At 35.8% G+C, this 14,346-nt stretch overlaps 2 protein-coding genes and 1 long non-coding RNA gene across 7 annotated transcripts in view; 2 read left to right on the forward strand and 1 right to left on the reverse strand.

The window, feature by feature from the left end:
• The window catches only part of LOC107672619 (sodium-dependent serotonin transporter-like), a 9,987-nt gene extending 7,617 nt beyond the window's left edge, over positions 1-2,370 (reverse strand). Inside the window, exons 1-3 of the mRNA XM_016465892.1 lie at positions 2,151-2,370; positions 808-942; positions 344-563 (exon numbers count right to left, since the gene is read on the reverse strand). Of these exons, the coding sequence (XP_016321378.1) occupies positions 344-563; positions 808-942; positions 2,151-2,370 (575 nt within the window). The remainder of the gene's footprint in view (positions 1-343; positions 564-807; positions 943-2,150) is intronic.
• Positions 2,371-7,936: 5,566 nt separating this feature from the next.
• LOC107672620 (uncharacterized) lies at positions 7,937-8,445 on the forward strand. The gene is made up of 3 exons (XR_001632331.1): positions 7,937-7,992; positions 8,093-8,126; positions 8,306-8,445. It is a non-coding gene; the product is annotated as an uncharacterized LOC107672620 (long non-coding RNA).
• A 5,463-nt stretch (positions 8,446-13,908) lies between these two features.
• The window catches only part of LOC107672618 (small G protein signaling modulator 1-like), a 49,006-nt gene continuing 48,568 nt past the window's right edge, over positions 13,909-14,346 (forward strand). For 4 of the 5 annotated variants that reach the window (XM_016465886.1, XM_016465887.1, XM_016465889.1 and 1 more), the window contains exon 1: positions 13,909-14,213. In XM_016465886.1, the coding sequence (XP_016321372.1) occupies positions 14,195-14,213 (19 nt within the window). In that variant the 5' untranslated portion in view covers positions 13,909-14,194. The remainder of the gene's footprint in view (positions 14,214-14,346) is intronic. The other variant, XM_016465891.1, reaches the window with a different exon arrangement.

The raw sequence follows: 14,346 nt of genomic DNA on the forward strand, positions 1-14,346 counted from the left end.
TCTGACATTATCAAGATGAATTTGTTCTGACACAGTTTAACTCAGCTTAAGTTCTTGTCATGTTTTATTACCATTTTCTAAACTATAGCGAATAAACTGTGATAATGTGTGAAATGTTGAAGGTGTCTCAATAAATTTTGGTTTGACTGTATATGGTGTTCAACCTTTTCTACTGAGATTTGTAGTAGTCCATATTTGCAACATATTCGTCTACAATGCTGTTTTTTCCCATTGTTATTTATTTTTGCTAAAACTAGCCCTCATTTTCTTTCTCTTCCCTGCTTCCCTCTCTCTTTCTCTGACATATTTGCCCCTTTCAGTGTAGCCACTTACATGCACTTACATGTAAAACTCCTCGGCAGGTGAGCGTGAGTAGTTAGTCCAGGTCACGTTGTTTTTTCCGAAGTAGTTAGTGCAGTTTTCTGTGTTCCATTCATTATTACAGTTGGTCCAGGGCAGAGTGCTGCTGAAGGAGGAGTAGAAGTAGAACAGAGCCCAGGCGATGATGGTGTTATAGTAGAAGGACACATACAGTGCAATGATGCAGATGGCGAAACCAATACCTGACAGGGAAGGGGAAATGATGTCAGTGTTTTGTTAATGAAATCTCTCAGTCTGAGTGTCATTTTTCTCTTTCCATCTATCTCTGTGTCTGTGTATTAGTCTCTTATTCTTTCATTTTAATATCCATCTAGACTTTTAACCTTTGCAAAGTTAGGACTTTAGAAACGTGAACATTTTTAGATCTTTAAAGCTAAAACATTACAATATTGTATATGAGACAGAATTAGATGACATGTTTCTTACCTTTGAAAATAGGGCAAATATGTTTCCATATGGATATGGCACCTGTTCTGTGGAACTGTCCCAGAGCTAACTCCATATAGAAAAGTGGCACCCCGCCAAATACAGCCATTAGGACATATGGAATAAGAAATGCACCTGAAGAACACAATTATAACAGATTAAAGCACCTTTTCCACTATTAACTATTATCTAGTTACTTATTAGCATGTATATTGCTAGGATATTGTCTTTTTATTAGTACTTATAAAGCACATATTAATATCTTATTCTGCATGACCATATTCTAGATCCCTTAACCTAACCCATACCTAACCTTAACTTCTACAAAAACTACCTTACTTACTGTCAATAAGCCACAAATTAGGAGTATATTGAGGGAAAACTCTTAGTTAATAGTGAATGTGTTACCTTATCTAAAGAGATACCAAATCTTCCATTAACTAAATATGTCCGTATGTTGTAAGTATTTCTGTGTTAATGAAGCCTGTTACATTTAATTTCAATGATTTCATAAAGCAGTAGGCTACTTAAAAAAAAAAAAGGTTTGAGATGAGATTTGCAGTCTGACACTTGTTGATCTCAGTATCTGCCCAGTTTAAATCATGGATAGCCTTTACATGATTGATGACTGCAGCTGGCCATGTCCGCTTCACAGGTGCACTGGTGCAGAAGTTTAAATAAACATAATTATAATAAGTATTATTTCATATACTGAGAATACAAACCAAAAAATAATATATAAAAATAATATAGTAAACACTGTAATATGAAAAGGTAAATAATCCAATGGCGGAAACAGGGAAAACCAAAGTGAAAAAGCCTGAAAAACTATTTTTTTAAACGTTTTACTTCAGCTTACGAAAGCATTCGTTGTTTTCACCTTTTATAAATAGGAAATTACGCACTGTAAAATAAATTTCATGATGGTGATGGATGGAAATCTTTTTTTCCATTCATTTCACTTTTCATAAAAAGTACGTTATTTCAATTCGATGTTAATGTTTTCTTACGTTTCTAACGTTTTCTTTTCATTAACATTAATTGGTTGTGGTGTTTAATTTAATTAATTAACTTTAATTTTGCTTAAAAGTGTAAGCCACCAATTAAACCTACATTTTACATTTTATTGAGCTGAAAAGGTTTAGTGTAAGATATTATCAGAAAACAGTTTATGTTGCTTAGTCTGTAGTTAAGAGGTTTGTCAAACGTTTAAAATAAACACACACAAAAACACACACACATACACACAAAAACACTTGTCAAAGTAAGACAGACAATTTAAAAATGTAAAAAAAATAATAATAATAATAATAATAAATACAAACTGAGTTAAAAACTCTCACCGCCGCCGTTTTGATAACAGATATAAGGAAATCTCCAAACATTTCCGAGGTCTACAGCAAACCCAATGACTGATAAAAGAAAATCCATTTTTTTGCTCCATTTATCGCGGGATTCTGTCTGAATGATGATGGGCACCGGGTTGCTGTTGTACCCGGCGTTGTTTGGAGGACCCGGGGCGCAGAGGTTCCCGTGAACCATCATTTGCTCTTGGTGGGGCATCTTCACTGGTCCCGGTGACTTGGCAAACTGCAGAAGTACTTATAAACTGCTTAAGAAGTGTCTTTTGTGAGTTTTTTTCAAGAGTAAAAAGTAGTAAGAATATTTTTGGGGATTATTCTCGATGTGCGCTCAAAAGAGGCTGCGCGGGGGACCGCAGCATGCTGCTGTGGTTGATTTCCCTGCTGGTTGGAGTAAAAGCTTGAGGATTAACCAAGAGTCCCCCACCTGAGCGCGAGAGCTTTGAACGAATGAGATTACACACGGGAGATGCGCGCGAGACCATAACTCACCCCTGACATCCCGCGAGCCCACCGCTATCCTTCAAATGGACTTCTCCAAGAGCGCACTTGAGTCCTCAAGAAATATTGCTCTATTTTTCTAATTACAATTTTTTTTTGAAGACGAGGAGAGAAAAGCATGGTCAGTGCTTGAGTATTAAAATTAAAATCGCTTCAGAAATACCATTTAGGTTTTAAAATGTAATTCAATAAATTTAATCTAATTTCCCCGCTTGAAAAAAAAAAACATAGCTGGTTCAGTCTGGTTACTGACTGGTCTAAACTGGTTACTAGCTGGTCTAAAACTGGTTCAAGCTGATAGAACATGTTGGACCAGCAACAAACCATGTACTGGTCATATAAAATGGTCAAGATGATCGTGACAGATGGTCAGCCAGATTCTTACCATCTTAGGCCAGCTAATGACCACCTCAAATCAGCTAGAACCCATTATCATGCACTGTGACTATATACAAATATCAACCCACTAAAACAAATGTTGACTTAAACATTTAGGCAAACTCACGGTGATGTTTAAGTTATAAACTGCAGTGATGAGTTGGTGTTTTTTTTTCTAGCACTTTGAATTTAATTGTTGTTGAAGAAACAAAGTATGAAAACTCATCAAGTAGAACTGAATGAAAATGTGACAAGTTAAACAAAGATGGGAAGTTTATTGATTTTTATTGAATCTGTCATCATTTGCTTACAAAAACAAACTGTCACAAAAATAAAATCTTTTGTGGCATATAGCAAGATAACAACATAAAAAACAGATCTAGATTTAAAAAGAGTCACCCACAGTATAAAACACATTTATGTGCAGGGTGAATTAGAAATGAATATTTCAGAAATAAGTCATCTTAATATAGCAGGAAATATATAGAATTTGTTTAGGGGGAAAATTTCCAGTTTAAGGTAAAAAATCAATATTTTTAATCCAATAAGTGTGGTGCTTGGTGACTTTCAATATTAGGTGTCTGACAAACATAAAATGTGCTAAAATGTAAAATACTCTAATTTCATTTTTTTTATTGTTGAAACCAGATTGGAGATATGTTTTTGTTTACTCAAGTTTTTTTATTGTCTTGACCTGTATCCTACACCTTGCAGTAGGCCATTGTATTGGATGAAGAATGGATTGTGAGGTTTCAGGCCCATGTTATTTTGACAGCAGAGCAGTGTGAATAACATTTTGAGTTTCCCTGGCTTCCTGAGCAGGCAGATGTAATAGTATTTACTGGAGATCCAGGAGAGTGTATCTGCTCTGTGGTCCTCGTTAGGTAAACCTAATAAAAAGAGTTTGAAATCAAATCCACCACTTTAAGCACTGGCTAATCGAAAAAGTCCCAACTAGATATAGAGACTGCAGTAATCGTGTAGGTCACTGGCCAGAGCGTGCAGCAAATAAAGTTAGACTCATAAAATGGAAGCCCTTCGTGAGGTCTGGATCATATGCCCAAGTGAAAGAGAAGATAACTTGAGTCCATTAATATAGAATCACGTTAAGAGAGGTACATTCATTGCTACTCGTTCTGATATTAATATACATGTTGAAATATAAAGCAATTAATTGCAGCTTCATAAATTATAACTGCAGGACATAATTAATACCTACTTGAAATGTAGTAGTGCATTATTGTGTTCATTGTATAGGTACATGCTGATTTCTGGGTTGGAAGTAGTTCGCCATTCCTCTCAATTCGCCTCCATAACACAGTCATGCTGCAAATATGGTGGAATCACTTGATTTAATAATTTTAGACTTGCATTAGAAAATAAATCATGTCATATCTGTATATTCACAGTATTATATATTATGCACATATACTAAGAAACACGCCACACGTGGCTCTCTTAAATACTTGATTCTGATTGGTCAGATTACAAATGGCCTCATTCGCTCTTACATTAAAAATAAGGTGGAGACATGGAAAAAGATCACATGTTGTACAACACAGCTGGCTTCAGGAGTATGAACTATCTACAGTCACACATTCATATTTTTATGTTTATATCATTTAAATTTACTTTAAGACAGCATTGCCACCTAGTATTAAAGCAACAATTAACTACAGCTTAGTTCTAGAATAATCCTTACAGGAACTAGTTTGAAAGCATTTCCTGTGATCTTTGACAATTAAATATCTTCTCCCACCTGAGAAGTTATTTAACTGTAACTTGAACTTGTCGTTGGAAAAAGGACCATATTTGTCTGCAATCCTGAAATAAAATCCGCCAATGACTTTATTTTCAGCCTTGCTCTGCTATAGTATTATCTGTCACTGCCCAGATCACACTGCACGCCTTGCAAGATTTTTCAGCCAAAGTATTTATGCATTGGCCAAGTAGGTCTTGGCTTAGTGATATAATAGATAAATATGACTTATAAACAGAGAATTGATCATTTGAGTCCTTTTTGGGTCGTGTTCAAAACGTAACAATACCTGAAAGCTGCATTCTACACGAGTAATGGATTACATGATTGAAGCTGCTTTGGATAAAAAGTATCTGCTAAAAGGCAACTAACCGCATTAGACCGGTGTAATAGGAAGAAGTAATTTTGGTACTGTGCATGGGCTTTTACAGTGCAAACTACATCGCTGATAGCTGAAATAAACCAGAACCTTTAGGCTGGCTTGCCAATTTGCTCAGATTTATTCATAGTTGATATACAAGCACTTATTCAAATAATTAAGTCATGTTTTATGTATGAATTGATCGAGCTGACCCTGATCCAGAGTTCTTACATCAAGCTTGATTCCTGCCAAGTATAAGCTGACATATATTAACACATGCTTTGATGTTGAATGTGACATAACATTCAACCTTTTGTAGGTTCCAGGGAGCTGATGTGAAAACAGTTTAGATTTTCTCTTGTGATTACTGGGGGTAAAGTGTAAGAACAGGGAACTGGCGTCAGATCAGGTTAAAAGGGCAGCTGAGTCCCGAAGCGCAATAGACCCCCTATGTTGAAGCCTAGGCAAGTTGCTGGGTGCTGCTGTCAGGGGGAGTTTATGTGTGCGGTTAAAAGAACATCAGGCTGACAGGGACTCCCCCAACATGCCTTGCTGCCCATCAGTGAATGTCTATTCAGATCACACAGGGCTGTAAGCAGAGCCCTGCTGAACGGCAGACTGACAGCTGCTTTATTGTGTGAATACAAGTCCAGAACCAGCTGTTGCTTGTTGCAGCGTGTTATATATTAGATCATGTCTTTTGCCCTAAAATCTTCCTGCATGACAAACATCATCACAGATTTTTACTTTTGATACAAATGGAATGCACTGGCATTTTATTCATGACCATCACCCTTTCCATCATCATATCATACATTTTTGCTGAAATTATTTTTTTCTGACTTCCCCCTAACTTTTGAATGGTAGTCCATCACAGTTTTCACAAAAATATGAAGCATAATATGATAAACAATAATTCATGATTCAGCTTTGTCTTCACAGGAATAAATTACATTTTAAAATGGTCTGGCGCATTCAGGATCATCCTCAATTAAAAAAAAAAAAGTATCTTAAGAAGTTTTCTTTTATGGAATTGAATAAGGATAATGTTATAATTGCATTTGAACAATTTAAGTAATGTAATTGTAATTTAAATTTCTAATTTATTAATTTAATAGTCTGTGTTCTCATTTAAATAACTAGGTAAATATGTGTGTGTATGTGTGTTTCAATTAATTCGTAATCTTCACCTACACTAATACTGTGTATTGTGTTGTACATTGAGTATTGTATATTGTGTTGTATTAGAATTATTTGAATACCATATGTATATATTGTACATTGTATTTAATGTAACTAATTCCTAATTCCTTATAGCTAACTTGGCCAGTAAAGCTCATTTCTGATTTTGGTTGTAAAAAAGTCTGCTATGTTAATTATAAACATGCTAATGCCTTTCATGGCTTTTGTGCACTATACATTTACAACCAGAAATACTCATAATGTACATTATGTACAATAGTACATTACAAATCTATATTTCATTGATTACTTAAAAGAGAATGGTTACTGATAATTGTCTTTGATAGCACTATTTTCCTAATAATCTCTGCTCAAAGCAAATGATGATTCACCTGATGAGGTAACAAGACTCTCTCTCAGTGATTAACTGAGCAAGCGATTGTGAGATGCTAAGTCATTTTGTAAATATTACTCTTACAAAAAAACAAAACAAAAAAAAAAACATTAAAGTTTAACTGCTTTAAGCCCTCTGTGAGAGAGTAATCCATTCTTAGCACACTTTCACACACAGAAGTTGCTGATAACTCTATTTTCAAAAGAGCACAACTCTTTCATCTGCATTTTGTGCATCGCCCTATGGGGGATTATTCACAAACACCTCTGACATAACATGACTCAGTATTTTCAGAAAATAAGACTGACTCCATAATGTGACATAGCAGCATATACTTCAAAATGAATGTATTAGAACTGTCATTGATTTTATTCGTGTTTGGATACAGTACCATATCATCTTAAAGAACCTTTTTATATAAATTAGACCCTTTTATAAATAACAGTTTTCCTACCTATCATACTGCTGTTGTTTTTTTTCTTTCTTTCTTTTTTTTTTTTTTACAGAACATGTAAGTGTGACCAGCTCAGTTCGGTTGAGGATACTTCTATCCTCTTCTACACATGTAACTGACAGAGAAATGTAACTTATTTTAGGCATAAACATGCAGCCACAAAATCACTTAACTTTTTCCTTGTAATATTAGGAAGGGCTCACATACTGTGACTGTCCATTCACAATGGCTACTTTTGACCTTCATAAACATATTTGCTTTTACTTAAACAAATGGAAGAGAAACACTGTAACTCTAAACTCAATAGTGTCTACCAGACATTACCCAGACAGATGATGTCACACACTACAACCTCATCATCTGCAGACAGAAACTGACACTCAATTACACCAAAACACACTGGATGTAAAGACATTTCACTGGAACTGGGCCTTCATGTCTATTTTGTGTTTTATTTCTTTATGTATTTATTCATGTTCAGTCTCAATTATCGTTTATGTATTCAACCAATACATAAATGATCATCATTATTTATGTAATTGTTGTTAGAGCACGGCTATTTTTCTCTACAATTTTCCATATATATATAATGTATAATGCAAACTCATTTTTATGAAAATTATTATTAATTAACTAAATTACGTAAAACAATTGTCAGGCTTATCTGTTAATGCTTTTTTATTCTTGGGATCTGGAGTAGGACAGCGTGATATAGATCTTCATCAACCAACTGAGAAGCTGCTCAGCCTTACTGGAAAAAGCCATTTCCTGATAAACTTCTTTTGTTTCGGAAAGGTGAATGTATACTGTGTGGCATAGTAGACATATAACTATGGTTTATTATTGTGTATTTCAGAATTGTTGACGTAAGTGATGTGCCATTTCTCTTTTACAGCTTCAGGTTGCCAGCTGTCAGTTTCTGTGATCTGGTTAGTTCACTCACTTGGAAAATACATGTGTTGTCTATACACAAAGCCAAATAATTGTAGCACTGTCATTTATAATTCTACACCATGCTGATGTAATTGATTGCCATCTTTCTGAAGAAATCAGTAAAATACTGTAAAAAGTCATTTTAACCTCCAAAATATTGTCCTTGTTAAAACAGGGTCCATGTCAGAGCTTTGGTGCAGTGCACATGTCCAGAACAAAAAAATACTGGGGACCCAGAATCAAATCTGACTTGGGTCGCATCCTGATGGATCCCTTGTCCCCTTTCTCACCACTACTTTCCACTTTTCTATTAAATAAAGGCACTAAATGAATAATGGAGTCCATATTGCCTAAATAACATCATGATGTGTCATTTTTATCAGAAGGGTTTTATTATAAGATATAAGAGTTATATAAGAGATATGAGTTATGATATGTATGAAAGCTCTTCTCTGCCAATTGCATTTGTCAATGGTGTCTCCATTCAGACTTGGATGTTAATGGGGGTCCTATAAAGCTTCACTGAACAAACCTGAAATAATTTTAATGATACTGCATCAAAGCATCTATGTGATAAAATGCTTTTACTAAAACATCTTTTGCAGTTTGGGAAACTATTTCACCCAAACTGTTGTCTCCAGCTAAAATACAAATCCTTTATTCATAATATTGCTTTCTCCGGTGAGAAAGTTGTCTTGTCTGAATCAGGAGAGAAATATGTGCAGATCAAGCACTGTTTACAAGCAAAACCAGTCCAAAACAGTTCTAAACAAACATGTCGGTGGATTTTGATGTGAGAGGAGAACAGGAGATGGACTTTTTCACTGGAGGAAGCGTTATTATAGATTATGGATATTTTGGCCAGAAGCGATGGATTAAAGTTAAAAAGCTTTATGTATTGGTTTATTACAAAAACGCAGCTTTTAACTTCACAAGACTTTGATGGACTTGAGTCATGTGGATTTTTATGATGTTTTTATCAGCTGTTTGGACTCTCATTCTGACGGCACCCATTCAATGCACAAGATCTATTGGTTAGCAAGTGATGTAATGCTAAATTTCTCCAAATCTGTTCTGAAGAAGAAACAAACCCTACATCTACATCTTGGATGGCCTGAGGGTGAGTAAATTGTCAACAAATTTGCATTTTTATGTGGATGGTTACTTTAATGGAGCTCTGAGCATCACAATCTTTTGTGTAGAGATGTTAATTAATTTAATACTGATTTATTAATCTTTTCATGAATTAAAACTTTTTTGCCTGTCAATTCTGCTCTTCCAGTTCATAAGTCATGGGCCCTGGGCTGAACACTAGATTTGCATGGTGGGGGACTTGCCTGGCCTCCTGTCCACCAAAATCGACCGTATCTCCTCGCCAGCTCAATCTACATGACAGCTTTCCCCTTTAGGTCTGCCCTCACCTGTCTGATCATTATCACGGAGTCATCCAACCTTTTTGATATACAATATCAGCCTGTGGTTCTGCAGCAGCATGATATTCCTTCTTGCTTTTTCTGGAATCTTTCGGTGTTTTGTCATGGGAAGTAATCTGTTTTATCTTTTATTTTATATATTTCTACATAGTTGGGTACTAAATATTTTGAATGCTGATTTTCCATCTAGATTTATACTGTTCATTATATTAATCAGCAGTTTGTACTGTTTTGAGGCATACTAAGACATACTGTGTTACATCTGCTCTCCAATTGGTGTTTTAAAGTCACCACCTAGTGGGCACTGCCATGTGTTGCAAATTCTTTTTTTCTTTCTTTTTTTTTTTGTTCTTTGTGTTAAACAACTTCAATTAAAATTCCTCTAAAATACATCATGGATGCTTTGTACTGCATGAAATACCTCTTTTACAGGATCAAATAATACCATTTGTGACATTTCTCCAAGTAAATCTATAAGTTTGCTAAATTCAAAATCATGCTATTGCAAAAATAGAATTATGGTAACATGTAAACTGTGCTTTTTATTTTAACAACAACAACAACAAAACACCAGTAAAATGCAATGTTATTCATTTGAGACTAAAATGCATATGTTCTTTAGATCAGTAAAAATGTTCAGTACAGTCTAAAATGTCAAAATTACATGCTATTATATAGATTATGGTTAGATACTACTACAATATGTGGCAGTAATGATTCACACTTTTCATATCTTACTGTGAACAGCTGTGCACATTAATTGATATGTTTTCTTCTTTTCTTCTCATTACAAGATTTTCGAAGCGTTAATTAGAATATCGACTCTCTATGTTCATTTCGGGGAGATACCATCTGGTTTGTACAGTATGTCTGTTTAAGTGTGCACTCTGATATTGCTTTATTTACCAGCAAATTCAACAAATCCCTACCCAAGCAATCATGTCAACTTCTCTCTCTGCTGTTCAAATCTATTCGGTAACACTTTAGACTAAGATTTCATTTGTTAACGTAAGTTAACTACATTAGTTAAAATTAATTTCACCAACTGCTAAGTGTAAGTGTAGATTCACTCACCTCTTAACTGACATATTAATTTCATATTGGCCAAGAATTAACACTGAGATTCTTGTTAGCCTATACATCACATAGAAGCTGGGGAAAGGTATCTGTTTACTGCTGTTAAAATGGTTTCCATCTCAGACAATGTTATGCAATGGAGCAAAGTTGGAAAAAAAAGTGGGGTTTCCCTCAAAAAGCCCACACAATCAGCATAAGTGCTGTCATGCACAAGAGCCTTGAATTAATTAATTACAGATTCAATGACTCATGTGTTTGAATGATGACCAATAGCAGGCCTGTTGGTATCAAGTGGCTGTTTTTTTTTTAACTGCAGGCAAGGCTGTAACCAAGGCCCAGAATATACATAATCAGATACTGTTTGCTCATTTCTGATTCAGTTCCCTCTCCTACTAACTAGCCCTTTGCACCATGGAGAGTAATTCAGCATGACCTTTTCTACCAAAACTAGCATATGACTGAATGCATTTACCATGAACCCTTGACTACAATATAAAATATTCTATATGCTATATATGCCGTTTAAATGTGGTTAATTGGTCCTATATGTTTTTCTATATGAATTCATGACTGAATTCTTTCTTTCTTCCTTCATGAACAATTCTTTCTGAATTGTTTCTTTAAAGAAACAACCTATATTATCGTTAGCGGAGTCCGCTGTTTCTATAGAGCTTAAAACCATCATTAAAAGCAACTGTATGAATGTTTCACATTGAAATGTTAGTTTCAAAATCATTCAGATGATACACTGAGGGCGTTTACATGCAGGTTCTTAAACCGATTATGCTTAATAAGCCGAAAACGCACTTGGTCATGTAAACGCGGTAATCCGTTTTCTTTTATCGGAGTAAGGTCATAAACAGCGTAAGCATAAACCGGTCGCAACAGGTAGTTTTTTGCCTCTTACTCCGATTTCGCACGGCATGGAAACGCTAAGCCGCTTTCTGTCGGCTTATTGAAGTGCGCATGTGTGATACGTGACAGGAACGCGTCGTTAGTGCAGATTTAAGCGCATCTAGACCGAGCAAACATCTTGCAGTAAAGAAAGAAGGAAATATATCACAAATGCATGAACTTTTTCATGACTCAGAAAATGATAAACGTGTTCTGAAGTGGTTCAGTCACAATGCTGCGTTTATAACTGCATGAGCAACCCGATCTCATGAAAGTGCGTATAAATAGTACGCCAAATAAAAACGAAAACTCGTGGTATTGATACGCAAAAATTGACTTTGGCGTGTATATGCTACGCGATGGGTAGGTTTAGGGTTGTGGGGTAGATGCGTATCATATGTACGCGAAAACTGCGCATCATATGCACGCCAACAAATTTCGTATCATATGTACGCGAAAACTGCGTATTATATGCACGCCAAACACATGCATATCATATGCAAGCCAAAGTCAATTTTTGCGTATCAATACCACGAGTTTTCGTTTTTATTAAGTCTCCCGACATGTTGCAAGCTTAATTTAACATCACAACTGACAAATGTATGGAATACTCGGAGTCAGATACGCAAATGATTATATTTTGACGTCACTACAGGGAAATAACCTGATTTATTAATGAAGTCATGTAAACGCAGCTTACTTGCGTTGTCAGGTTACTGATGTGCATGAAAACGGGGAAAACTGGTTATTTTAATAAGCTGATATTTGTGAGTTATCAGCTTACTGGTGTGCATGTAAACGTGCTCACTGACTTCCAATAAGGCGAATGGCTTCTGTTTCTTTCCCACGCTCCCCTTCAAACGTCTGCGTGGGAGAAGGCCCTACTGTATGTGAGCGGGTGGATTTCACTCACTTTCAACTGTAGGGGGCTCCAAAGTCACAGGACTACACAAAACTACATTCAGTTGTTTGTAAATTATCTATCTTTTAGATAACACAGGGCGATACATTTAGTTAATGCAAGCACATTTGGTGTCACTTTCCACCTCAATCTCCATTGTTTTATATTACAGTCTCTATACCCTACATTTGTATTCAAAAGTCCAGAGCTCTCAAGTAAGCACCAAAATTTGCATGAAGCCCTTCTGAATTAGGTTCCCATAAAAAGTAATGTTTGTACACCATCTTCTCTATTTTTTTTTTATTCTGCACCATGTATTGGTTGTCTTGATAAAATGCAATTATATGAAAGTCTTACTTCAACAATGAGGTGGCATTTCCCCCAGAGAGACGATGAAAAGATCACAGTTTTCTCAGACTTTACTCAATTAGTACTGTTAATGGGGCCCTACATTGTTGCTTAACAACACATGTAGCTGCTGAAGGTTTGATCCCGTAAGCTTGTTCCAAAAATGTTCTCTGACCCGTTTCTCAATTAAATTTAATTCCGAAGTGGGAACATAGTGTCTTTGTGCAGCAAAAGAGAGATAGAAAAAAAGCAGACTTTTCTTTCATTTCATATGAAGGAACACTAAGGAGCAGGATGCACTTTCAATGTGGATTTAAATTGCAAACTCTCCTTTTATTTATTTATTTTTTTCCAGCTGTATCTTTTGTGCAGCAGAGAGCAATGTCTCACTGCTCTTGTCAATAATGTCACAAGAAAGGTATACGTGTATTCAGACTATTTTTGGCATATAAATAGTACAAAAAAAAAATTGATATGCTACTTTATGCTCTCCGTGCTTTTGTGTGCTGTTATTTTGTTGATAGCTACTCTTTGTTGAGTCGTTCTCAAATGATAGAATGCATCTGCAGGTTAGGTTTGAATTGATTATAGGTACATAATTCACTTAATCCAATGCTCCTCTTGCTTTCTGTGTTGTCGGTTCAGTGGGTAAGTGAGTAGTTCGAATCTTTCAGACTGCATCGCAAATTGATTCAGACATATATTATTTACCCGTAAGGAAGGTTAATTGAAAAGAATCGATTCACAAGAGTGATTCATTCGTAAATCGGGCGTCAATAGTTCTAAACGGCAGATAGAAAAGACATAAATATTATCAGGAAAAATATTTCTCAAGTCGGTATACGTTAATCTCCCTCATCAGACAAATGTTTATTCAAAAAACTTTTGGCGCACAGAAGAAGTTTTTGGAGTTTGTTCGACATACACTAGGCATATCAGCACAGTTACCGCCGAGACTCGTTTTCCTAGAACAGAACAGAACAGCGACTGGTTCAATGAAGGGCGTATACGTTCATCAGCTCCAACCAAAGAAATGCTCTTTCAAAAACGGTGCTCAAATGCTATTTGCTAGTGCTGTAGTCAGCCACCAAAACAGTCACGTGCTTCAACCGGGAGAGCCAGTGAACGAATGAGTCGTCTAATTTTTGTTTAAAACACCGTTTACAAACAAAATAGGCTACCACTAACGTTACACCCGAGCAGCTGAGATGAATAGAAATTCTAACCGATAACTCACTCCAGGTAGAACCGCTCGATACACGGAGTTTACCATCTCCACCGTTGTAGGAATCGCTCTGGCAGGTCACGTGATCTCGCTGCCAGTCAGGGAAATGTTGGACTGCTTTGGCTTCATCCAGTCGAGTGTTACGCGTCAGTGGAGTGGAGAGCGAGAGAGCTGAATACCACAATCATGGCAACCACAGCAGCAGGTGCGACAAATTCTGCTTTTTTTTTCGAAACACTTCTAAACAACAGTATCACACGTTTGACTTTTACTTTTTCATATTTAATAATTAGGCAAATTTTCTCTGTGTGTGTGTGTGTGTGTGTGTGTGTATATAT

Source organism: Sinocyclocheilus anshuiensis, unplaced genomic scaffold (genome assembly GCF_001515605.1).
Source record: "Sinocyclocheilus anshuiensis isolate Anshui unplaced genomic scaffold, SAMN03320099.WGS_v1.1 scaffold100, whole genome shotgun sequence".
Taxonomy (NCBI): Eukaryota; Metazoa; Chordata; class Actinopteri; order Cypriniformes; family Cyprinidae; genus Sinocyclocheilus; species Sinocyclocheilus anshuiensis.